Source organism: Giraffa tippelskirchi, chromosome 7 (assembly GCF_054371585.1).
Source record: "Giraffa tippelskirchi isolate mGirTip1 chromosome 7, T2T-mGirTip1v1.2.pri, whole genome shotgun sequence".
NCBI classification, from domain to species: domain Eukaryota; kingdom Metazoa; phylum Chordata; class Mammalia; order Artiodactyla; family Giraffidae; genus Giraffa; species Giraffa tippelskirchi.
The window spans coordinates 26,764,189-26,789,644 of NC_137281.1; the positions used below are offsets into that span (position 1 = coordinate 26,764,189).

Here is a 25,456-nt window from a genome sequence, read left to right on the forward strand (position 1 = left end):
TCTAAGGTTGAGAGTCAGCATTGTGATCAGGATAAGGGTGTTTCTGGAAGAGGCAAAAGGAAATGCAAAGATCTGGAAGCAGCAGGTACAGAGGAAGAGAAAGGGTGAGGGGCGCTTTGAAGGATGTGGTGGAGCTTTCAACTTTATCCTAGTAGGAGGAGGAAACCACTGAGGAGTTTTGATGTGTTTTCAAGTTTTGAAAATCTCACCTCACTCTGGCTGCTGTGGGCAGTGTGGTTGTCAGGGCATACCAGGAAGTCAGTTGAGGGCCAACCTAGTTCTGTCAGTGTAGCTGTGCCTCCTAGACCTTACTTAGTCTCTCTGAGCCTCAGTGTCCTCATCTGTGAAAGGTGCATATTGCTCTGCATGTTGTTTATGAGAGAAAAAGTGAGGGGCTAGCCACATCTCAGACTGATGACTAGAGAGGCCTATGAGAACAATTTGAAATGATAGGACCTTCTTCAGAGAGTTGTGAGGGATAATAAGAAGATTCCATCAAAACACTTAAAGCGGTAGCACAGAATAAGTGCCTTCTAAATGGCTAGCAATGGTTGTTGGTGTTGTTGAGACACTATAGGGGAGCAATGATTGAGGCTTGGAATAGAGTGATGGCAGTAGAAATGGTAAGAAGTGGCTTAACTTCCCTTCTTGAAGGAGAGTTGGATTTAGAGATGAGTGAGGGGTGGTCTCTGTTTTTGGAAAACTGGTGAGTCACAGCGGGAGATGGGTTTATAAACAGATAATCACCATGAGATTCAATAAAGCAACATTGGTACTTAATTAGTCAGGTTTTGTTTTGTTTTTCTTACTTTGTTCTGTCACAACTTTGTTCTAAATGACTGTTTCTTGGTGGGTGTTCCTCAAGGCTTGCTTCCACAATCATGGGAGTTGATTTCCTGGGTAAAACCAACAACCCTTGCCTCTGCTCATTGGCCTTATTTCAGCTCCATGTTCCTCCCTTCTTCTTGTCCTCTTTCCTTGGTTTAACTTGAATCCCAAACAGTTTGCAGTGATTGCTTCAGGAGGAAAATGGCACAGGAAATGTTTGCAGACTACGTCAACTCAGAAATGACTGAGGTTTCAAGCTTTTCCTCCCCTAGGAACAGACTTCTGCATGTTGTTGATGTGAGGAGCCCAGCCACATCTGAGACCAATGACTAGAGAGGTCTATGAGAAAGGCCTGAAGCTCCAATTTATTTTCTGGGAGTTGCTGTGATGTGTGTCTCTTATTCACATAAGCACTTCCCAGAATTTTAAAGCCAGAGACTTCTCTGGCACCTGTGGGGAATTCTAATAAACAAAATACTTGCCCCTTGAAGGTTTTTTTTTATAAGTGACATTTTTTGCTGTAAAACAGTGTGAACCATGCAGCATTTTCTTTTCAGCCCCTCCTTTAGGTGGAATTGGGCATTGCTCAGATCTCAGTGAAAATGGGTTTAAAAGTGGATCCTGGGGGAAAAAAACAAAACAGAAAACTTGTTTCGAAATATCACACATACGCAACCATAAATCCTCTAGCAAAAGAAAAGGTTGTTGGGAGTGAAACCTTCCTGTGGCGGCACCTTCCCTTTGGGTTCTGAAGTCATGGGGAGCTTAGCTGACCTTCAGCTGAGAACTGGAGCAAGGTCCTGCCCAGCTGCTCTTCTGTCGTGCCGCCTGGTTGTCTGATTCCAGCTTGGACAAAACCCCCAACAGCTCATAGGGAGCTCTTCAGCTGAACAACTCAGGACTGCTTTTGAGAATGAGAAAGCATTGAACTACAACTGAGTGCTCTTTTGTTGCATGGTTGTTAGGCAGTATTTCCTTGTTTGTCTGGTGCGATACTATGCTCTAGATCACAAGTGCACATTTGGTCCACATGGAAGCCCATTGGGGCCAGGAGGGTAAGAGATGACACCCTTCAGTTATTTATTTGACTTTTGGTTTCAAAAGTAGTACATGCACATGTGAAAAAAAAAAATCCAAACAGCACCAAGGAGTACATAGTAAAAACAGATCTCTCTCATCCCTAGCTACTAGATCTCCTTCTCACAGGCTACCCGTGTGTTTGCTTTCTTGCATTTCTTTCCAGAGAGAATCTGTGCATATAGGAACATAGATATCTATCCATCCACCTTGGCTTTCACTTACTAGTAGCACACTCTACAACTGTCCTACATCTTGCTTTTCTAGTTAGTTCAGTTCAGTTCAGTCACTCAGTCATGTCCGACTCTTTGCAACCCCATGGACCGTAGCACGCCAGGCCTCCCTGTCCACCACCAACTCCTGGAGTTTACCCAAACTCATGTCCATTGAGTCTGTGATGCCATCCCACCATCTCATCCTCTGTCATCCCCTTCTCCTGCCTTCTATCTTTCCCAGCATCAGAGTCTTTTCAAATGAGTCAGCTCTTCGCATCAGCTGGCCAAAGTATTGGAGTTTCAGCTTCTACTTAACTGTGTATCAAAAGTCATTTCATCCCTCATTTTTGATGTTATGTAGCATTCCATTGTGTGGATGCACCATATATATATTTTTTATATTGGTTTTTTTGGTCCTTTCTTATTACCAACATGACTGCAATGAATCTCTGTGCACTTTATAAGCATCTGTATAAGATAAATACCTAGAAATAGAATGTCTGGTCCCAAGGGTATATGTGTTCTCAAGTTTGGTGCGTGCGTGTGTGTGTGTGTGTGCTAAGTCTCTTTAGTCGTGTCCGACTCTTTGCAACCCCATGGACTGTAGCCCGCTGGGCTCCTCTGTCCATGGGGATTCTCCAGGCAAGAACACTGGAGTGGGTTGCCATGCCCTCCTCCAGGGGATCTTCCCAACCCAGGGGTTGAACCCGAGTCTCTTGTGTCTCCTACATTAGCAGGCGGGTTCTTTACCCCTAGTGTCACCTGTGAAGCCCCCTCAAATTTGGTAGACATTACAAAATTGCTTCCCAGCTAACCTTTTTGAAAAATAAAGGAGTGATCCAAAGTGACGGCTTTGTGAAATTCACCTGCCAGGTTTCTCAGTCTGTGGGCATTATGCAGGGACCAGAAACAGGCTCTATCTCCAGCCGTAACCCATTTACCTGGCCCCAGCCTGTTTCTCCCTGTTGATAACTCGGTTCTTCAGGCCCTCCAAGCCTCCACACTGGCCCTGTCACCTCTCTTCTGATCCCATCACTCTACCTTTCCAGTTCTGTGGCCTCCGCCAACAAAGTCTCTTTAGTAATGAAGTAGATTCTTTCCTGAAATGCTCAGACATCTTGCAGAAATGCAGGGATGCCTACAGCCTCTCCAGGGCTAGTACTTTTCAGCTCAGTCTGGTTCTTTTGACAGCACTATTCACGAATCTCAGAACAACATTCCTAAATATTATTTTTTTGGTGGTAGCAGAGGTGGGAAAGAGGGAAGTGAACCAGTCAGGTAACTATTCTCTAGTTCATAATGAGAACTTGAAATGGTAAGATTTTCCTCACTTAAATTAGGCATATGAGTTAAAGTAGCCTAACATTATTTTGCAAATGCTACTTTAGGCTTTTAGCAAGTGAAGGTTAACATAGATTATTGTCATCCCAGCAATGGCCTTCACCTTGTTGGGACAGGGAGAGACCAGCATAGCCCTTTCAGCCTATCTCAAAAGCCAGGTGAGCCCTGGGCTTACCAGGCCAGTGACTACCTTTGGTTGTTAACACTCCATGGGGCCTCTTTGTTCTTGCCTTCTTTCTGCCTCCACCAACTTAATTCTGTGGTTTGTTCTATGGCAGCTGAAGGTACTTGAGAATCTTTTATCAAGGTCCACATACCTGTCAGCCCACCAAAGATACAGCGGGTCATCGGGCAGGCAAGTGGGGAACTTGTGGGCTTCACCCTGACCTCCCGCCCATCTCCTCCCAAAGCACCAGGCTGCTGGACGATTGCCCTTCCTGGGCCAGTCTGCTGTGGTGTCACTTCCCCCAAGTCCATTCTCTTCTTGTTCATGCCCTCCTTCCCACTGTGAATAGAAAGCTTTCTAAAACACCCATCACCTTTATGTCAATCCCCCTGTTTAAATTTTCTGTGACTCCCCACGGCTCTTTCAGTAGTACCTAAGCTTACTCACCTGGCCTCCTGTCATCACCTTCTTATGGAACTGAAGTTGGATCTGCTTGCCCAACACAAAGCCAAACCAATCCGCTGACACTGGGCTGTGGTGAAGGAAAGTACAGCATTTATTGCAGGAAGTGAGAGCCAAGCGAGGGAGTGGGAGATAGGCCTCGGGTCCACTCCACCATGGTCTTTGAGTTAGGGTTTGTTTTTTGTTTTTTTTTTTAAGGGAAAGAACAAAGAGGCTGGGATTAATCATCATCTTGTGACATTTTTGTGACATGTCTTAATTGTAGTTTCGGGAGTATTCTAGTCTCTGGTTTATGATTTTCTATCCAAGTGGTCCATGGCACAGGGATCTGTTAGTTCATCTTGCACTGGAGAGAAAATCAGAGTTTCTGTGTTGATGATGACATCTATAGTAGCCATTTTAGTACATGTTTTCAGTAATTTTAGTTATATGACTCTGGTTGTTAAGTTTTCAGTTAGCACAAGATTGAAGTTACAGGAGACTCAAAAGGGAACAAAGTTTTAGATAGATTAATCACAATTTCAGTAAGGGAACTTGATTTTAGGGGGACTTGGTTTCAACCTAGGATCTGACCCTGCAACTTCCCAGGGCTCATCTCTCTCTCTCTCTGAATCTTGCTCTCTGACCCCAAACCCATCCACTCTGTGTCCTGTCATACTAGGCTGCCAAAATACCCATTCACCCAGTTCCCTGATATCTGTCTGGGTCTGTCTGGGCCCACAGAAAGCAATCCTCTGAGAGCAGGAACCTGGTCTCATATGTGTTTACATCTTTAGTGCACAAGGGGGCTGGGCCAAGACATGAGTGCACAAGCTGGCCACGTTGTCTGGGAGCAGGACAACACATCTTTTAGTCTGATCTCCCAGGGAAGTGCTGAGAGGGGAGGGACAGCCAGAAAAGTTCCTGGGTCTGGTGACAGTGCCTAGTCTCATCCATGCTTAAAGCCCTATCTCCTATTCTCTCCTACCTCTGCTGCTGCGTCGCTTCAGTCGTGTCCGACTCTGTGCGACCCCATAGACGGAAGCCCACCAGGCTCCGCTGTCCCTGGGATTCTCCAGGCAAGAACACTGGAGTGGGTTGCCATTTCCTTCTCCAATGCATGAAAGTGAAAAGTGAAAGTGAAGTCGCTCAGTCGTGTCTGACTCTTCGCGACCCCATGGACTGCAGCCTACCAGGCTCTTCTGTCCATGGGATTTTCCAGGCAAGAGTACTGGAGTGGGGTGCCATTGCCTTCTCCCTCTCCTACCTCAGAGCCCTTTTAATCAATTTTTTGGGGGTTAAAATAATTTGTGGCCACCAACTCCATAAGGGAAAATGTCATCAGTTAAGAGTGGGTTGGCTCATACTTTTAATGCAGGTGGCATGCCACCTGGGCAGCTCAGTCTACTCTAGAGTGCTGCCATTTCTGCAGGGGACTTAGACCCAATAGAACCATCCCCCTATCCACAGTCTCATACAGGTAGTACCTCTCTGGGCCAAGGGTACTGGGGTTTGGAATTAGAGCAGTCTCTAAGGCTGTTGGTGGTAGGCCCCTGGCCTCAAATGGTGACTTCTCCTGCCTCAGGCATCAGGGACACAGCAGCACTGGGGGTGCCTGTGGCCACTGCCAGCCCACTCCAGCAGTGGGGACATGTCAGCCAGCCATGTGCCTCTGCTTCTTTCTTTATAAACTACCTCAAGGTGTAGGGCTATTCAGGAGTGAGGATAGCAAGGAGAAAGTCAGGATTTAGGGACCCCAACTGATGAGTTCCCTTCAATGAAGTAGCCCTGTTGGATCACTGGAGAACCTATGTTAGAGCTACGAAGATTTGTCTTGCTGAGCAGAACTGCCCAGCTCAACTGTATTTACTGGGCTTGACCTGATGACCTCTGTTTCCAAAAATCAAGGACAAAGATTTGCTGTCTCTGGGGACATCCCAAATAAAGTGATGCCAGCTTTTTGATCACCTTTGTCATCTTTGATCAAAGCTGAGAAGTTTAGAATGACAACCCAGTGGCTCAGCTCTTATGACAATGTGTTCCTTGGGACTACTGACTTAAGAAAGCAACTTCAATCAATCCCATCACTTTGGGCATAAACCTCATAAAACCTCATAGGATATCAAATGTAGTAGTCTCCTCAGTCTGGAGAGATGACGATACCCCAGAGGGCTATTTAAGGGTAATCATAATGTCTACCATTTAGGGAGCATTTATGTGTCAATGCTTTACCTACAGTGTTGCTGATCTGTGTATAGCCCTAGGTGGGCATCTCTACCCCTGTTTTTCAGATGAAGAAACTCAAGCCCCTCAGCTAGTAAGCAAAGAACCAGGAGTTGAACCTAGATCTGTTTCCTCCAAAGCTGGGGTTCTTTTCCCACCTTTCATTGCTTTTTACTGAAGACAAAGCAAATGACCAAAGGATTCCAGTTGAGTCCCTGGGAGAAAACTAGGGTCACTCCATTTAGCTTTGAGATGAGGCTACTCAGAATCTCCAAGTTTGGTTTGCGGAAGGCCCTGGGCCTTGGGTGGTATGAAGGACAGAGTGGCTGAGTGTGAATGTTTGGCAGTTAGGGTAATACCCATGGGGCGGGGGGAGATGGGGTGGGGATATGGGTGCCTGGTGACTATACAGATTGAAAGCAGGGCAGAACAGGGCAGGAGGCTTTGAGTGGGTCAGGATTTCACATCATTTACTGTGCCCATATTTCCTTTTATTTCAGATGTTTTCAAGTCAGCAAACATTACTGAGCACCTACTATGTACAAGGTATGTTCTGCATGTTTGGGGGAGGGGATGTGGGGAAACAGAGGTGGATGAATCACAGTACCATTGCTGCCCTTAGGGGAAGCTGGGATAACAGGGGGGCAGACATAGAGATGGCAAAGTGTACCAAACGGCAAAGTGTACCAAACATCAAAGTGACTTGCCCAATAAAAACTGAGTGCGAAGACCCCCTGACTCACTTGGAGCATCAGGGAAAGCTTCCTGGATGAGGTGGTGCTCTCAGTGGACTCTGAAGATCAAGTCACATTTTGTTGAGTTGAGAAGTGAGGAAGGTGTTATAGGCAGATGTGCTGGTGGGGGAAGGGGTCCTGCCATACCCTTTGTCTTAGTCAGACTCCCTGGCCAAAAGGCATGGGCTCCTGAAAGGAGAGTCCAGCTGCCAGGGATTTTGATCTTCCCACCAAGAGCTCAGAGTTGGCCTGTCCACCCAAGTGGGGCACTGCCTGCCCAGGCTCTGGTTTCACCTCAGGTTCAGAAGATATTGGGGGTTGGGCTCTTTTTCCTGTAATACTAGGCCCACCTGTCTGCTCTGCATGTATCCTTTGACAACCAGGTCAGCTCTTGGGCTGCAGGATGGTGGGATGGGGGTGGAAGAGTGCTGCCATCTGGTGGTTTGGCTCTGGACAATGCTTGTCTTTCCCTGAGCTCCCTCAAGTGAGTCAAAGGCTTCGGCTCACCTTTTTGTTCTCACTGCACTGGGCCCAGGTTTACTTAGAGATACACGGTCATTTCCACTGCTGGAGAGAACCAGTGAGGAATCCTCCCCTCTCTCTGTGTGCTGTCTTCTCTTCAGCCAAGAAGCCTGGGCAGCTTATCTCAGGCACAGGGGAGATAGTTCAGGGTCCCCCAGTCCTTGAAGAGCGTGTATATGTTTGCTAGGAGCAGAGGCCAGATCCCTCTCCTGAGTACTTCCACTCCCTATTTCCCTTAGCAGAGCATACGGGGGCCCTCTCTGACACTTGCATTTGGGCCTCGGGACAGAGGTGACTAATCCTAACAGAATCAGCATGTGTTCTCATCACTCTGGCTCCAGCCTGATATTGTTACCAGATGAGAACATGTCTTCTTGGGTTTAATTTTGATGGCTGTGGAAACAGAGCAATTTGAGTAACAGGCAGTCACACTGTGTCCTAAATAAACCCTGGACCCTCCTACCTTGTCCTGGCTAGGGCCAGGGCCAGAGCTCGCTCTGGGGCTTTGAGGCCAGCACTCTACTGCCATCTTCCCCCAACTGTCAGGCTCCTCACGCTAAGGTCCTGGATTCCCCTGCAGAGTAACTGGGAGAGAGCTTCACATTCCAGCCTGCCCCTCCTGCTGAAACCTGACTGCAGGCATGGAGCTTTGGGCTCCAGCCTGGGCCTCCTCAGGCTAATGCTGTCTCTATTCTTTCTCCCTCTGGAGATGAACATCTGCAACAAGCCCTCTAACAAGACAGCCCCTGAGAAGAATGTGTGGACCGCACCTGCACAGGCCAGCGGACCCTCCCTGGAGCTGCAGGGCCAGCGGTCCCGCCGGAATGGGTGGAGCTGGCCCCCGCACCCACTCCAGATTGTGGCCTGGCTGCTGTACCTCTTCTTTGCTGTGATTGGCTTTGGGGTCCTTGTTCCCCTCCTGCCTCACCACTGGGTGCCTGCTGGCTATGCTGTATCCTTGGGAAAGTATGGGGCTGGTACATGGGAGAGTGCAGACAGTAGATGGAGGGACATGGGCAAGGCCTGAAGCTGGGCTCCAGAGCCTCAGACACTGCAAGTGGACCCTGCCTCGGGGTCCAGCTGCCTACCTACTGGCTTCCAACACCCATCTGACCCCTCTGCCTGACTGGATGAGGGAAAAGACCTAACAAACCTTGGACCGTTGAAAGCCCCACACAGATGGGAACCTCATCAACTGAGGTACCATAAGAGCAGTTATAGATGAGGACCTTAAAGCTCTCTTTAAGCTAATTGTTTCCAGAGCTCAACAAAGGATGAAAGAGATGTTCCATTTATGAAATAGTTTTTCACTTTTTGGAAAGAATCATGGTGGCCTCCTTTACATATTAAGTTCCTGGTATATTTAAAATATGGTTTTATTTACAGAGATGATTATGCCATACCCAGGACTGTTTATGAGCTCATTGATTTTATAAATCAGACTCTTTTAGTATAAGGAAGGTTGAATTGACAAGAGGAGGGATAAAGATGCCCTGGAAACTCCTGGGAACTGTGACAAACATGCACTTGGCTGAGCTTGGTGATGTGACTGTCCCTGCCCTGGCCAAACCCCCAGGAACAGAGGAGTAAGGTGCAGCATGTGGCTGTATGCCCCAGTCCAGAGGGTGCCCATGAGAATATGCCCTGGTGTGTATGCTTCGTGGAGACTATTCCTTGGGCCTCTGGGAGAAGGTAGCCTAGGATGAGCTAAAGGAGTTAACAGGGATGAATTTGAAAGTCTCAGGCGTAGAGTCAGCACCCTTCAACTCAGCCCTTGCAGGGCTGCACAAGGTTGAACAGCTTCTGCCAACTGCATATCTCAGCCTCCCCCTCTGTCTGACAGGAAGAATCCTGCCCACTTCCCAGGCAGGAGACAGGGAGCACACTGGATGTGTGTGTGAGCACCAGAATGTATGAGCCATGAATGTGAGCATGCTCTCTTGGGAAACCATAGAGCCCTTGGCTGGTAGGTGACAAGGGCAGGTGAGTGGAGAGAGACTCTAGAGAAGGTTGTTGGTTTCAGATGCCAGCAGTGTCACAGGGGGACTTCCTGGTTCACTGGGACCCAAGGAACATCCTGAAAACTAGACTTTCTCTGAGCTAACCCACAGGGCTTATCCACTACTATTAAGTAGAATGCTTCATGGGACATTCCTCCCATGACCTGGAATGGGTACACCACTCACTCAAGACTACCTGGGTTTCTGCAATCAAGGTACCTGATTAATAACCACATGGTTTGGAGTGAGTAGAATTAGAGCAAATAATAGTAAACATGAGTAACTAGAATTTATTGAGCACGTATATGTGCCAGGCACTGTGCCAACCCTGTACATGGATGATCTCATTCAATCCTCATAATAATCTGTAAGGAAGGTGTTCCCCTGACTTTAATAAAAATAAAAAAAAAAGAAACTGGGGCTCAGAGAGATTAAATGACTTCCTGAGGTCACATAGCTGGTATCCAGTGAGGCCAGAAAGACTGCCCAGGCAGCCTGACTCAGAGGCAAGTGGGATGGTTTGAGGGTTTTGTCTTCTCCATATTTACTGCTTTGGGCAATGCTGGAGGCTCACAGAACCACCTGGTTTGGCACTCCCATTTCTTGTCCTGAATGGTTCTCTGTCCTCCTATCAAAGCTACCTTCCTTCTGCAGGCTCCCTTAGGGCCCCTGAAGAATGAAGTAGGGTAATTGTGTGTACCAAGCACTCACCTTGTGCCTGGAACTGGCCTTGGCCTTAGGGTTGCAAGGATGAGAACACAGGGCCCCAGCTCTCGGTGCTCAGCTTCTGACTGGAGGAAAGCCTAGTAGAGTGGAGATCATCACATGGTAAGTAAGAGGGTAGGGACTCATACAGCAGACTGTGGGTGCAAGAGGAGGGCCATGTAGACCAACATCACCAGGGGCCCAAATGTGCTCCTATTGCTCTCAGCTCCTCGCCTTCCTTCCTCCTGGCCTCGCCAGGTATTGTTGGCTCCACCCTCTCCCTTCATCATCTATATCCAGTCAGTCATCAGATCCTGTTGATTTTGCCTCCTAAGAGGTATTATATTTGCCCTCTTTTCTCCCCACTGCCAGCTGCCTCTCTTACCTAGATGACCATTTCGTCTCCAAACAGGTCTCCCTGAACATGCTCTCCCTCCAGCCAGTCTGTCTCTATCCCTGCAGCCAGAGTGCCTGTTCAAAAAACAAAAATGATAAAGTTACTCCCCAGCTAATACCTTCTAATGGCTTCTTCCTGCTGTAAGGTTCAAGGTCCTCAAGGCTCTCCACATTCTTGACTCTACCCATTTCCCCAGCATCTTATTTTATTTCCTCTGTTGTTCTCTGTTGTGACAACACTGGTCTCTGTGGAAGCCCTTAGCCCCTCTCTCCACCCCAATACCCAGCTAAGTCAGAAGTCAGAAGAACTAGCAGTCCATGGGCCAGTTTGGCCTATACATTTTTTTAAATTGAGTGATAAGGAACACACTAAATAGACATATCTGAAGGGCTTCTTCAGCAGATACATTTTAAAAATTACTTATTTCCTTGTCAACATTTTAAAATTTTAAAAATTAAAAAAATGAGATGCCTCATATATCCAGACACAAATTCAGATTTCTGGTTTTGAAAAGCCAGAATTTGGTGCCATAGGCTCTCTTTCTGGCATGGCACCAACGAGTTGAGCTGGAACCACACATCAGCCACCCCGTTATTTGGGGCTCTACTTGCTCCCAGCACCCAGCCAGGCCCCCTTTCCTCTTTATATTTCCTGCTGGTTCCTGTGCCACTCCAAGTATCAGCTGACATGATACTTCCTCAGGGAAGCTTTCCATATCCCTTTCGACTAGATGAGGTCACCCAGTTACAAACTCACATAGTCCCATGAACTTTATCACAATCAATCTACTCTTCGATTAACATCTGTGTTTCCTGCAAGACTGTGGGCTCCTTGGGGATAGGGACCAGGTCTGTTTATTCCTGCCATATGCCTCAGTGCCTGATGTAGAGAAAGACCTCAGTAAATAGTTGAGTGAATGAACCAAGGGGTGGGGGATGAGAGAAGTGTTGAAGCAGGCAGGAAACTAAATGTTTGCCCACATTCAGTATGTCTGAAAAGAGGCTGGAATGGTGAGGAGTAATGGTTGGTAATAGCAAGAGGTTTGAGAGGAGCCAGAGCGAAAGGGGCCGTGAGCATTGAACCTGAAGAGTAAACTTTAGCTTGAGAGCCATTGAAACCCACTGCAGGAGTTTAAGCAGTCAAGGCCTTAGGTTTAAGCTTTTCAGAGCTCACTTCAGGACCAAGTGAAGAGTACACTCAAGGGGACCCAGACAGAAGGAGCAGAGTCCGGAGACCACGGAATAGCCCAAGCAAGAGGTGAAGATCTGACCCAGAGCCAGGGCTGTAGGGATAGAGAGGTTGTGGTGGGCCACAGGATTGTCTCTGTCAGCTCTGGTACAGCATGTTAGGGCAGAGCCTGGCTCCTGCAGACATGTAAGAAAATTTGGCTGCTGGGAGGAGGAAGAAAAAAGGAGGGTGGAGGAGGATGGATGGATAAATGATGGAGAGATACCTGACTGGCTAGCAGAAGGATGGATGGATGGATGAATAACTAGATGGAGGGTGGATGGCTGACTGGGTGGAATCTATTTGTAAAGTTTTACACATTGGCTTTGCAGTAACTTGTCAGCATACTTGTGCCCAGCATTTGGTCCAGTTGCTGAGCAGATAGATCCTGGAAGATCTGTGTTTCAGGAATTGGCCATGTGCCCACTGGCCAACCCCTGAACATGTCAGGCCATCCCAGACATTCAGCCCCAGGATTCCGAGTACCTGAACTCTAGACTAGGAAGGCAGTGGGTCTATGAGGCACTGTCTGCAAGTGATTCTCCAGCTGGCCTGGCTTCTGGGAGGGGATGTTAGCATCCCTCTCAGAAGCAAGATAAATGAGCTTGGAACTTATATTTTAGGTCCTTCAACCTTAGAGGATGATCTCTTTCAGTCTTATTTCACCATTCAGAATCTGAAACCAGGTCAGATTCTGAGGTAAGACCAGCCAGGGTCTGCACCAGGTCTGGGGCAGTGAGGCCAGGGCCCTGTAGTTAGCCTCCTCAACAGCAGCAGTGCTGGTTTGTGAGCTCCATTACCAGATGGCCCCTCTGTTCTTCCATCTAGGGCATGGGTATGCTAGAAATGTCTGACAAGGAGGCTCTTGGGGGACTAGAGATAGGAGGTAGCATAGGCAGAGTCTCTGCACTGGGGAATTGCATACAGGTAGAGAACAGTTCTTTAGCCACAGGAAGCAGGGGTGGGCTCTCAGCCAGCAGTGTGGAGTGAGTCTTTAACCTGCTGGGCCAGTGCATGGGCGCCATCTTTGCTGGCCATCTCGTGGTGCACCTGACTGCTGTTTCCATCGATCCAGCAGATGCCAATGTGCGGGACAAGAGCTATGCAGGGCCTCTGCCCATCTTCAACCGCAGCCAACACGCACACGTCATTGAAGACCTACACTGCAACTTGTGCGACGTGGATGTGTGAGTGCATGTGGACTGGGTGTGTGTGGCCGATGAGTGCTCCTGGGGAACTGCCAGCGGGAGCTCAAGGCAGACAGGGGCATGCCCAGGCTTTACAGTCGTCCTGAAGCCTCAGAACCCTCGTATTTCACACAGTCAAGAATCTTGGTGGAGTGACAGAGAACTGGGTGAAGGAGAAGGTGAGGAGAAGGTGCCTGGAAGCAGAAGATGAGGAATAGCATTTCCATCAGTTAAAGTAGGAAACATTTGGCACTGCTACAAACATTGCTAATGACTCACTCTGCCAGTAACCACCCCCTTCTCTCACTAGCATTCCCAGGTATGGGCAGGGAGGGGAACTAACAGAAGCTAACATCCAATTACTTATCATGTGCTACATGCTTATGAACAACCACCCCACAGGGTGGGTAACATCTTTCTCACTTCACAGAAAAGGAAGAATCCAGTGCTCTGAAAGGCTGAGGTTGGTCATATGGCTCTTGGGCAGCAGAGGCAGATTCACAACCCAGCCTGCCTGGAGCTGGAGCCAATATACTGTTATCCTTGTTTATTCACAGTGACTCTGAGGCCCAGAGAAGCCAAGTGACTTACTCCAGGTCACACTGAGAGGTTAGAATGTACAGAGCCCAAACCCTTTGGCTAGTCCAGACTGCCTCCCTAGGCCCTTCCCTGGAACATCCCAATCTCTCAGCCTTAAGAAGGGGATCTGGGATTGGGTATGGTTCAAGGCTAGCTCCACCCCGCCCCGCAACTTTTAATATTAAGACCCAGGCAGTTTGTTGAGGGGGCTCTGTCCATAGGACAGAGAAAGAGCCAGTGGTGTTAAGACGCTGAGGACTTTGGCATCAGACAATCCTTTCCTTCACTAGACACCAGTCAGTGTCCTGTTCCTCAGTGGATGCTCTGGCAGTTGCTGCCTGTTCCAGGGCTCCATTCTGCTCTGCGAAAGGAGATTGAAACTTATCCTTCCACTCTCCTTTGGGCTTTCCTGGTTCCTCCCTGGGGCAGGGAAATTCACTTGCATGCCTAATGTGGCTTCCCCTCATCTTATCCCCTGTGGTGAACTACTTGCTGCTCACCCAGATGTCTGCCTGCCCTGCTCCCTTTGGCTCCTTTTGGCTTATCTCAGATAGACTGGAGTTTTCTGGAAGAATGTCAGAAAAATTCCCACAGTCTGGCAGAGAAGCAGAGACAAAGAAATGGCAATGTCAGGAAGAGCAACGCAAGCCCTGGGTCCAGCACCCTTGCTCTCTTCTGCTACCTGGCCCCCTACCGGCATTGTCTCCTGACTGGGCAAAGGGGGTCCTTGCTTGGAAAGGAACCTCCATTTTCATTTCACACCATCATCACCCATATGCACAGTTCCAGAGGGGGACAGTATAACGCTGTCTACTCCTCTCACCCCTGGGTACACTTCGCTTCCTGCCACCGCCTCCCCACCTCTTCAGAAGCCTCTAGGTGTCCCGCCCCACCGTGCCCGCCACCAGAGGGCGCGCGCGCTCCCTGTAGACGTGCTCGGCTCTCCGCTTAGGCGCGAGTGAGTGACCCGCTCCAGGCCCAGAACCTGCAACCCACAGGCCAGGATAGTCAACAAAGGGTGGGGTAAGCCTGCGATTGCTCTGTGCCCCCTCCCACCGCAGGAGTGCTCGTTCCAAGCACTGCAGCGCCTGCAACAAATGCGTGTGCGGCTTCGACCACCACTGCAAGTGGCTCAACAACTGTGTGGGCGAGAGAAACTACCGGTGAGAGCCAGATCCTGGCCACAGGGGTGCCTGGGGAAGCGTGTTGAAGTGTGTGAACCAGGGCCCTTGAACCTTCATATGGGGCCAGGCGAGGATGGGAGGTACTTGGGGGACCTGTGCGCTGATCTGAGGGTGAGGCTCTCCATGGCTTCCACCTGACAGGGCTGAGGGTAGGTTTGGAATCTTTCTCCTCCTGGCCCAGGGAAAGTTGGGGAGCCTGTTGAAGGTGGCTGCCTATCTTCACCTTTGCCCTAAGCCTTCGGCTTCCTGAAGAATTAGGGCTGTGGGGTCAGAGGCCCAGCTCCCCCTCCCAACCACTGGCCCTTCTGAGCTCTGGGCCCTTGCCCAGCTGGAGCACCTGGGTGCTGACAGCTGCCCACGGCTGGGCCCAGGCTCTTTCTACACAGTGTGGCATCTGCCTTACTGGGCGTCCTGCTCCTCGTGCTGGTGGCCACTTATGTCTTTGTGGAGTTCTTTGTCAACCCCATGCGGCTGCGTACCAACCGCCACTTTGAAGGTCAGTCTGGGCTCCAGGCCCACTCCCACCCCCTAGCCTGTTCTGGTCACTGGTCACAGCCCTGGCTGAGCACAGTCTGCTCGTGCCTTTCAGTCCTGAAGAATCACACAGATGTGTGGTTCGTGTTCCTGCCTGCTGCCCCTGTGGAGACGCAGGCTCCTGCCATCCTGGCTCTGGCTGCCCTACTCATCCTTCTGGGCCTGCTCTCCACAGCCCTGCTCGGCCACCTGCTCTGCTTCCACATTTATCTCAGTAAGTGCCTCCCCCACCCACCCCCCACACCCACACCTGCCTTGTAGGGGATGGGGTCCCTAGGCTGGAGGAAGTTACCCAGTTTGGGCTGTGGAGCCCTGAAACTATGCCCCTTCCTGGTGCTGGCTCTCTAATGGTGACTCGTCTCACTCTGTGGCTTAGTGTATATGAACACAATGTTTTTAGCCTGTGGCTGGGTACCCTCCCTCACCTTCTGAACCCCAGGGTTCCTTTTCCATTACACTGAGCCCTATCTTCACCCCCTCAGTGTGGCACAAGCTCACCACCTATGAGTACATTGTGCAGCATCGTCCACCACAGGAGGCAAAGGGGGCCAACAGGGAGCTCGAGTCATGTCCCCCGAAGATGCGGCCCATTCAGGTATAGAAGTGTCCCAGAATGCTGAGGGAGTGGAAGAAGGGGTCTGGGAGGGGTGATGGGCTATGCAGCAAGTAGTCAGTGACAGGGCAAAAGGAAGCAGGCCTGAAATAGCAGCTGGGGTAGGGGGTGCTGGAGGCAGCAGGGGTGAGGGCAAGTGTGTACTAAGCAGATGCCTGCTTGTTCAAGTGTGGGCACAGCCAGAGGGAGCCCTGCATTTCCCTGACCCCAGGGGAAAGGCTCCGAGCATGCGCTGGAGGGCACAGAAAGTGGGAGCCTGGAAGTGGGCAGGGTGGGGCTGAAGGAGAAGAGAGAGGGATGGATCAAGGACTGGGTCACCAGGATGGAGCCATCAGTTCTCTCCACCTGTGACCCTGAGCCTTTATACCCATTACCCCATTTAAATCTTGAAACAGCCCATGAGGCAGGTCATGCTACTATCCCCATGTTGCAGATGAACAAATTGAGGCCAAGAAAGATGAAAAAAGCTGGGTCTAGGAAGAGTTAAGGTCTCCGCACTCTGAAGCAGGAATTCTCCAGCCCAGGCTCGGGGCCTGGCCAGCCCAGCTGCTAATGAGCCTATCCCCATTCCCACGCCCCTTGGCTTCCTGAGGTCAACAGCTGGGGGTGGGGTGGTCCTGTCCTTGGAGCCCCCAGGGACTGGGAAGGCAGGGGGCCCAGGCAGGCCTTGTTGGGAAGGCTGAGTTCTGGATCCAAAGTCCTCATGGCAACTGGACACAAACACAGGCTGGTGGGTGGATTGAGGAAGGGTTTGGGACCCCACCTCTCCTCTTCTCATTGCCACGGGGTGGGCCAGGCTGCCAGGTCTGGGAAGGCCTGGGGGAGTGATGGCTGTTAGTGGAGAAACCTCCCCCCAACCCCTGCCACACTGCTGTGTACCTGCCCTAGTGCTGGTCTCTGAACCCATGTAAGCACAGTGGCAGCCATCCTGGGAGTGGGCATCACCCCACTTCACAGAGGAGACAAGCTCAGAGAGGTAGGCAGGAGACTTCAAGCTTCACAGCAGTGCCCATTTGGGCTGGCCCTGGGATCCCCAAACTCAAAGGCTCAGGGCCTTGGCTCTGCAATTACTGCCTGCTTAGGCTTTGAGGCTAGATGTGCCAGCAGCCAGGGCACTTAATATCATCTGAAAATGACGTGAGGGAGACCTCTGCAGAGGGAGCAAGGGTGTGCTTGTCCCACTGAACAGAGGAGAGCTGAGGTGGAGAGATGCCATGTATTATACCATTCAGGAAGGGGCATGTGTTGAAGGTCTCAGGGACGATTGTAGGGACAGCTGTGAGGAGGGGAGTTTGAATGGGGACACCCTGGCGGCACCTTCAAACCTCCCCAACTGGCTAGGGCCTGGCTCCTGTCCCATTATGACCCGTCAGGCTTCTGGGACGATCCTCTACAACTGCTGCCCTCAGCCCTCCCCTTCTGGAACCCAGCAGCACCAGGGTAGGCTTTGCTTCCTCTCTCTGGGCCCTGGAGGGGGTACTAAGTCCACACTGGTGAAGAGGAAATGTGTGGGGGAAGGATTACCTTGATGTCCCAGTCCTTGTGACTGGGCTTTGACCCCTTCCTCTTTCCCAAGGCTCCTCTTCTCAGGCTGGCACCCCCACACTCCTCCCCAAAGGGCCAGCCTGAGCAGATGTTGGGCACAGGGCTTGCCTGGGGCCTCCTTCTCCGCATCTGTGTAGCCAACCCGCGACTGGCTGGGCTCGTCCCCCAGACCTGCTAGGGCTGTCCTGCAGGCAGCCTCCCCACCCCCACCCTGAGCAGGAATGCGGGAGGGGCCCCACTCTGGAGCCGTTGCCCCCAAACATAGGCTTGTTTTAGAGACGGCGTTGCTGTTACAGTGTCTTCTCTGCATTAGTCAGGACGCCTGGGTCTCCATGGAAACAACTGTCAGCGACAGCTGTCCGGTGCCCTGCCCCCAGCCCGATGTGGGCGGGGCCTCGTCGTCCTGGCTCCGCCCCACATCCTCCACTAGGTTCTCATCTCGGGCTGTTTTTCTGGCTTTTGTTTCCTCACCTGCAGTCCTCTTGGGCGCGGCAAGGGTGCATGCTGCGTGCTAGGGTGCAAGCTAAGGCCACTCCTGCTACCTCCCGGCCTCACTTTCAGGCGTTGGGTCTGCTGCTCCAATGGTCACTGCGAGGATCAGCAACTAAACAAGACAGAGAACTCACCCATAAGCCTGGTCCTAGGTGGGACCGTGGCGCTGTTTTTTCCACCACTTATTGCCTTCCCTTTACCAACGGAAGTTGGGGAGACCACTCATCCCCCACTTCCCTCCAGCAGCTGAGATTGTGTCTGGTACTCTGAGGACTCAGCTCTCAGGGAGCCATGGATCCCTGCATGTAGCCTCGCAGCCTTGGGTGCACACGCAGGTGTGTCAAGTGCGGGGTCTCCCAACCAGGGAAAAAAGTTGGTTCAGAGATTGAAGAGCTAGGAGGAGCCAGGAGCAGGAGAAGGCCTCTCTGAGTCCCTCTTTGCCCCGCTCCCACTTGGCCAGAACAGCTCTCCACCGGGTACATTGGACCCATGAGGCTGGAGGCTTCCCGGAGGAGGTGGAATTTGACTGAAGTGAGGAAAACAATGGGGATGGGGTAAGCTACAAACACAGGTGTTTTAAGCCTCATTCTGCATTGGGGTTTTCCCAGCATAACTGAGAAGCCTAGAGAACAGCCCTAGACCTCTTTGCCCACACCTCCCAGAGAGAACAGTAAGGGGGTGTGTCCTAGACAGAGTGGGCCTAAGGACCCAGATGGCCCTGGACCCATACCTGGCCTTCCAGCCTCCCTCACCTCCACCTTCCCCAGGAGATGGAGCTCTACATGCGGACCTTCAGCCATGTGCGCCCAGAGCCCCCTGGCCAGGCAAGGCCTGCCGAAGTGAATGCCAAGTGAGTGCAACTTGGGCAAGGGCCACCTCACATCTCCCATTGGCGTGCCAATGAGGTGGGAGAAAGGAGTTAGGCCAAAGCCAAGGCATGGGTCTTGGTCCAGCCCAACGTGGCCTTGGACAGATCAATGCCCCCTTCCAGCTAGGTAGGGAGGCTTATTTTAGAACCTCCAACAGGGTGGTATTTGAAGAAACAACATCATCCAGCACTTAACCTCGCACTTCCCCTTCAGTCCCTCCCGATTCCTTGCCACTGGCGGCCAAGTGGAGCCTCCACCGCCCTCCTCCCCAGAGACTCTCGTTCTGCCCCCACGGATACGACCCCAGGTAGGGGGGACTGTGCTGGGCTCCTGCCCAGGTGGAAGGGGATGGAAAGAAGCCTCTACCCCTCTCCACTCCTCCCCGTCTTTTGGCGAGGTGAGGTCTGGGGAAGGGTTATTCAGGCTTCCCCCGTCTCTGCAGAAAAAGAGGAAGCGGCGCCTGTATAAGGTACCGACCTCTGGGACCTTGGACCGAGAGCCCCAGTTGCCCAGGCTGCCGGGTGAGCGCCCCTTCCTGACCGGAATCTGCTCGGGGAGCTCCGAGGGAGGGAAAGGTAGGGCCCTTAGTGAGTGGCAGCTCCTAGTCTTACATTCTCTTCCAACCCCTTAGGGGCCCGGACCCCCGGCTGCCGCTCCAGCTCGTCGTCGGATTCCGCGGACGCCATCCCTGCAGGAGCCTATCACTCGGCGTCTGCCGAGTCCTTGGACGAAATCCCAGTGGCTCAGACGCGCCTAGGCAGCGCCGCTCTGGCCGCCCGGGTGGGTAGGCCCCGAGAGCCCGGGCTGGCGCTGCAGGCGCGTGCGCCCGCTGTTTTCGTGAGCCTGAGCAGCGGCGAGCCCCGCGTGCGGGGCGGCCCCGAGGCTGATCTGGCTTAGCTGGGCTGAGAAGCAGGGATGGCGGAGGAACGGCAGGACCGACTCTCTATGCAAAACCCCCACCCCCGCCGCACCGAGTGCACTTCAGGGGCCCCTAAGGGCCGGCGGGATCGGCCCCACTCCCCACTCCACTACTCAGCAATACCCGCCCCACCAGCTGTGATGCTCCAATAAACTTTTTTATGCTTTTGCGGACTTGGTGCACACTTTCTTAATGACAGGAGTCACGGGCCCTCCTGGAGCCGCATCATTGCCTGTTGGCCTAGAAGCAGAGCGTGAAGTGGGTCCCCCACATTGGGTGGCCATCCAGAATGTCATATGGAGAAACTCAAGTACCAGGCTCTTGGTTGGGAAAGGCCCTAGAAGCTCCCTAGAGGGGGTTATTTTTTTTGAAGATAGGGTTTGCACTTGGAGAGAGGAGGAAAGCAGCATTTGTGTTAGGAAGGCAGCAGCGGAAGCAGAGACGCCGAGGCTAACACCGGGGTGGGGAGGGAATAAATGAGGACGCGGACCCAGGAGGTCCAGGAGCTTTTCGACGGCCGCAAGACTGACGTCGGTGTAGATTTCGGGGCACTCAGGATTTGTTCACTGTCTCCTCCCACCCCCAGTGACCCGGAGTTGTGACCTGGGATGCTACACGCTCATTGGAGAGCTGTGGTCTTGAGCCGGCTCTAGACCCCATGTCACTAAGGGAAGGGACCTCCTCACTCCTCTGCACGTCTCACCGCCCCCCACACCCCCGTCCCTCTCCTGCCCCCGCCCAGCCCCCCGCCAAAGCCCTTTTTGGTTGCTGCTCTGGGAAGCTGGATCTCCCCTGAAGGTGGGGACCAGCTTTGAACTTTGGGCGGAGGCCAGGATGGGGGTCTTCCGAGGACCGCCAGAACTACAAAGGTCTGGCTTCCTCTGCCACACAGCTGCCCAGGGAGCAGCGGGATGAGACTGTTGCAGCAGCTCCGCCCCCCTCGGAGCGGGGAGAAGGCGGGGTCGGGTAGGTGGAGCCAGTGTGACCTTGGTCACTCTTGAGCCGAGACAGCCCCGAAGGTGGGGCTCGCCGTCTCTATGGAGACCAAGAAACAAGGGATAATACGGCGGAACCGCCAGGGCTGCAGTCCCGCCCGAGAGCCGGCAGAGAGCAGAGCTGCGGAGTCGCCTAAGTCTCCTGCGACCATCAGTTCATTCTTGCGTCCTGTCCATCGAACGCGCACTGTAGGAGCAGCCACGAGGTAGAAAACGGTAAGAAATCCCGGCGCCGGCCACTCTAGTCAGTATCCAGCACGATAAGAAGGGGGTGGGGTGAGAGCGGCGTGGGAGCGGTCCCAACCCCGGATGGTCCTGAGCTGAGGACACCAGCTGAGCGGCCCTGCCCTGGGCCCAAGCGTTCCACCCCACCCCCACCCCCAACTGCTTGCTGATTGATGACTCCAGCTGTCCCAGAGGAGCCTGCAGACCCCTGGGACTAGGGCCTGTGACTTGGTGCCACCTGGTCAGCCTGCCATCACCAAGAATCCATCTTCCTACAGACAGGAGGGAGCATGGGTGCAGGGTCCTGCTAGGTCCCTGGGACAAGCATCCCAGGGACTCAAACTCCTTCAGACTTTACCCTTAGTGAACAAAGTGCTGGTCTCTTCCAGGTCCCTGGTGGGAGATTGCAGTGCAGGGACGGGGAAGGGGAGTGCTGTTTGAAAGGGAGCCTGGGCCCACAGAGTCGCTGCAATGTAGGAGCTGTGGGTGCTCTCAGTTCCCAAAGCTGCAACTTAGGGATGGGTGAGTGTGGTGACCAGGGGAGGGTTTTCAGTGTTAAGGCCAGTGGTAGTGGAAGGGAGCTAGGCAGGCAGGGATCCAAGCTGTGGTCACTGGAGGCTCTAGTATAAAAGGGAGAGGTGGAAGATAGTTGCTGAGGACACAATTGAGGGTGTGGTCAGGAGGCTGCAGTGGAGGAGATGGGAGTCCCAACACAGGGGTGTCACGGCATAGTACCTGGGAATCTGAAAATGCAAGTCTGTGGGTGTGTGGACAAGGGAGTTATAGAGGGTGTGGTCAGGGGCTGCAAGTGTGTGGAGAGAGGGTGAATTGTGAGGCTCTGGTTAGGGGTCTCAGTAAGGGCTGTGGGTATGTGGATGGGGGACCCAGTTCCAGGACTTCCGGGGTATGAATGGAGGTGGGCTGCATTGAGGGTGTGGTCAGGGAGGCTTCTGTACCAGGCTGTGTTACATGGAGGGAGTTTCAGTGCAGAGCTGAGGGCGTGGTCAGGGAATGCAGTGGGGGCTGTGGGCAAGTATAGGGAAGACCCTTCAGTGCAGGGCTGAGGGTATTATTGGGGGGCCTTGATACAGGGCTATTAGTGTATGTGTGGGGGCTGAATGCTGAGGGAGTGGCCCAGGCCCTCAGTCCTGGGGCTGTGGGTGTGGTCAGGGGACTGCAGCGAGGGCTGTGGGGGACACTTCAGTGCAGGGCTGGTGTGGTCAGGGAAGTCTGAGTACCAGGTTAAGGGTGTGGTCAGTGGGAATAAGGCTGAGGGCATGGAGGGCCAGGGCTGAGTGCTCTCAGCTGTGGAGTGTGGACTAGTGTGGTGGTGCTCAGGGTGTGGCCAGGAGGCCTCCATGGAGGGCTGAAGGTGTGAAGGTGTAGGAAGTGTGCTTCAGTGCAGAGGGTAGGTGTGAAGATAACAGGGCCGGGGCTCATAACTCTACAACCCCCACTCAGGTGAGCCCCCCACAATCTCCTGCTCCTCCTAAACTCCACAAACCGGGAGGTTACAGCCCCAGTGGCTGGCAAGGGGCCAGGAAGCCATGGTTGTGCCCCAGGTGCTGGGAGTGCTGGTGCGCCCCACCCGTGAGCCCATTCTCCAGCCCAGCCCAGCCCAGCAGCACTGGGAGCTTCTCCCTAAGCCGCCCTGACACCATCCTGCCCTTAGCAACATTCTCCAAGCAGCACCACCCTCCCTTAGCAACTGTCTCCAGGCTTCACAAACTGTGGCCAGGCCAGCCCCAAGTTCCCCCTTCCCTCATGTTTTTGTTTAACAGCAAATAGTAACAAGGTCCCAGCTGGGCCAGCTGCACCCCTGCCTAGGGCATGCACCCCTGCCTGTGCTCTGGCTCCCTTCTCAGCCTGGGCTGAGTCCTCATGACCCTGACAGAGACACCGTCCTCACTAAATACCTGCCCAACCAGCAGCCTGGCCAGGGCCTGACCCAGCTTGGCATGAAACTCCCAGGGAGGGGGCCTGATCTGCCACCCTCACTTCCACCCAAGCAGGCCTTGTGCCAGGGCCAGACAAAGCCATAGCCCCAGCTGCTGCCTTCACAGTTTTTCTGGACAGTGCCACTCTGTTACAAGCCTGGTGCGAGGATCATGATTTCATCTTCTGAACTCCACTCTGCGCCAAGGCTGGCATTAAGTGACAGGACCTTTCCTCTCAGTGCTCTTCCTCATGGCTCTGGGGCCCAGTCAGACACTGAATACTGGCCCCTCTTCTCAGGCAGCTCCATCTCCAGCTCTGAGAGTGTGTGACAGAGTGCCTGAAACTTCAACCTTGCAGGTTTTGAGCTAGAGGCAGTGATACTCTGAGCCTTGGGGGAAGGGGGAAGAACTTGGCTGGGAGGTGACCGAGGTGGGTCCCTACAGGGTGGCATGGCAGCGAGCACAGATGTGGCTGGGCTGGAGGAAAGCTTCCGCAAGTTTGCCATCCATGGTGACCCCAAGGCCAGTGGGCACGAGATGAATGGCAAGAACTGGGCCAAGCTGTGCAAGGACTGCAAGGTGGCTGACGGAAAGGCTGTGACAGGGACCGATGTCGACATCGTCTTCTCCAAAGTCAAGTGAGCCCCAGGCATTTCCTGCTTCTGATGTTCCCAGAAGGGGAGTTGGGGGGCTGGAACCAGGGAGATTGTGGAGCAGGGGGCAAACTCATGGTGTCCACATACCTGGCAGGGCGAAGTCTGCCCGGGTCATCAACTACGAGGAGTTCAAGAAGGCCCTAGAAGAGCTGGCACCCAAGCGATTTAAGGGGAAGAGCAAGGAGGAGGCCTTTGATGCCATCTGCCAGCTGGTGGCAGGCAAGGAACCAGCCAACACAGGCGTTACGGTAAGTGCTCTGATGGTCTTGAATGACCACTGATGGGGGGGTGCGGGAATCTTGGCTGGGGTTGGAAGGGCTGGGCTCTCTAACCAGGTACCCCTGGGGGGATCTCTGTTTAAACAGAAAGCAAAAACAGGGGGTGCTGTGGAACGGCTGACTGACACCAGCAAGTACACGGGCTCCCACAAGGAACGCTTTGATGAGAGCGGCAAGGGCAAGGGTATTGCTGGGAGGCAGGACATCCTGGATGACAGTGGCTACGTGAGTGCCTACAAGAATGCAGGTACCTATGATGCCAAGGTGAAGAAGTGAGGCCTAGGAAGGCCCCCCTCAGCGCGACTGCCCCTGCCAGAGGCTCAGGCCTGGCCTAAGGGGCACGTGGAGCAAGAGAGCCTGTCCCCTCCTTGCTGGATCTGCCACCAGCGCTTCCTGCCCAGCCCTTCAGGGCCAGCCCACCAGGCCTCTGACCCAGACTGCTCTGCGTCCCCTTCCCCATTTTCTTTCCTCCTCAGCCTCTCTGTCTGAGGAGAGTCTGTGTCTATAGCCTCACCACCCCAACCTAGCCCCGGGCATGGCTAACCCCCTGCCTGCTTGCCTCATATTTAAGCTGCTGCTCTGGCCAAGTGCCTAATTCTTTCCCGGACCTCAATAAAGACACCTTTTATACCAATATGGACTGTTCAGGTATATGACAACAAGGGTAATGACATTCACATTGCAACGACCTCTCAGTGTCATCAACGCCCTCCATGTCACACTCTGCCGATTCTTCCACTGGCAGCCCTGCCCAGAAAAAGACATACACCAGGCCCCTTCCATTAGCACCAAGCCAGGCTGCCTGGGGATGCTCCAGAGGGAAATCAAAAGCCTTTTACCTCAGCCCTGACCCAGAGCTCTGACAGAATGGCTGCTTTCCCGCAGTTAGGGCCTCAGTCTTGGCCTCTCTGCTTTCACAGCAGGAGGAGGGATGAGACAGCAAACTCAGCCTAGGCTAAGCACTGCTGGGGCCCAGTGCCAGGCCTCAGCTTTAAGCTTGCTGACAGGCTTCCACTTCAGGGGGCCACCAAGGCGAGTCACTTTGGGCTGCATCTCAGAAGTTCAGAAAATGCAAGTCCAGAAAGAACCTTAGACAATAGTCAGTTCAACACCCAATTTTATAGTGGAGGAAACTCAGGCCCAAAGAGTGAAGAAGCTTCTGCAGTATAGAGGCCAGAAGCATGCCTCTTGTCTCCCTGGCCAGGCTCTAACACAGTAAGCCCCGACACTGATTTCCAAAAATGACGCTGGAGGCCCAGTGATAGAACTTGGCACTCAACATCAGCCTTTGACAGGCAAGCAGGTGTCCAACAGTGAAGGGGCCTCTTCTTGCTGATTCCCCTCCCATCTGTTCATCACCCCAGGCTGGGTGGGAAGGGGTGTCTTTCTCTGATCCTGAGAAATCCTGGGAGCTTCCAGATCAACCTTTTCTCCCCTCTAGGTTCTCAATGTTAGGACAGAGTTACTCCCTAGTCTAAGGCTTTGGGGCAAATTCTCCTTCCTTCCTGCTGACAAGTGGACTGGATGGAACTTAGGGACTGTCCATTTCTAGCAGTGGTGCTAGAAA

The 25,456-nt window shown here is 52.7% G+C and overlaps 3 protein-coding genes across 7 annotated transcripts in view; 2 read left to right on the top strand and 1 right to left on the bottom strand.

The window, feature by feature from the left end:
• HSD11B2 (hydroxysteroid 11-beta dehydrogenase 2) overlaps window positions 1-4,159 on the bottom strand; it is a 23,755-nt gene extending 19,596 nt beyond the window's left edge. The window contains exon 1 of the mRNA XM_081513075.1: window positions 4,075-4,159. The gene's annotated coding sequence lies outside the window, so the exon portion shown is untranslated. The remainder of the gene's footprint in view (window positions 1-4,074) is intronic.
• Window positions 1-19,971, top strand: part of ZDHHC1 (zDHHC palmitoyltransferase 1) — a 20,610-nt gene extending 639 nt beyond the window's left edge. Inside the window, 11 exon segments of the mRNA XM_081513073.1 lie at window positions 6,792-6,837; window positions 8,257-8,499; window positions 12,888-13,063; window positions 14,704-14,805; window positions 15,198-15,322; window positions 15,416-15,574; window positions 15,843-15,955; window positions 19,093-19,167; window positions 19,169-19,186; window positions 19,322-19,400; window positions 19,511-19,971. Of these exon segments, the coding sequence (XP_081369199.1) occupies window positions 6,829-6,837; window positions 8,257-8,499; window positions 12,888-13,063; window positions 14,704-14,805; window positions 15,198-15,322; window positions 15,416-15,574; window positions 15,843-15,955; window positions 19,093-19,167; window positions 19,169-19,186; window positions 19,322-19,400; window positions 19,511-19,776 (1,365 nt within the window). The 5' untranslated portion in view covers window positions 6,792-6,828 and the 3' untranslated portion in view covers window positions 19,777-19,971.
• Window positions 19,972-20,883: 912 nt separating this feature from the next.
• On the top strand, window positions 20,884-24,523 carry TPPP3 (tubulin polymerization promoting protein family member 3). Of its 5 annotated transcripts, XM_081513114.1 has the most exons (5): window positions 20,919-21,037; window positions 21,408-21,540; window positions 23,400-23,593; window positions 23,706-23,859; window positions 23,977-24,523. In XM_081513114.1, the coding sequence occupies exons 3-5, from the start codon at window positions 23,406-23,408 to the stop codon at window positions 24,163-24,165; spliced, it is 531 nt and encodes a 176-aa protein (XP_081369240.1). In that variant the 5' UTR covers window positions 20,919-21,037; window positions 21,408-21,540; window positions 23,400-23,405; the 3' UTR covers window positions 24,166-24,523. The 5 variants fall into 5 exon arrangements, with proteins under 5 accessions (XP_081369235.1, XP_081369240.1, XP_081369238.1 ...); XM_081513109.1 differs by lacking the exon at window positions 21,408-21,540 and having other exon boundaries at window positions 20,884-21,009; XM_081513112.1 differs by having other exon boundaries at window positions 20,919-22,479.
• The last annotated feature ends 933 nt before the right edge of the window (window positions 24,524-25,456 follow it).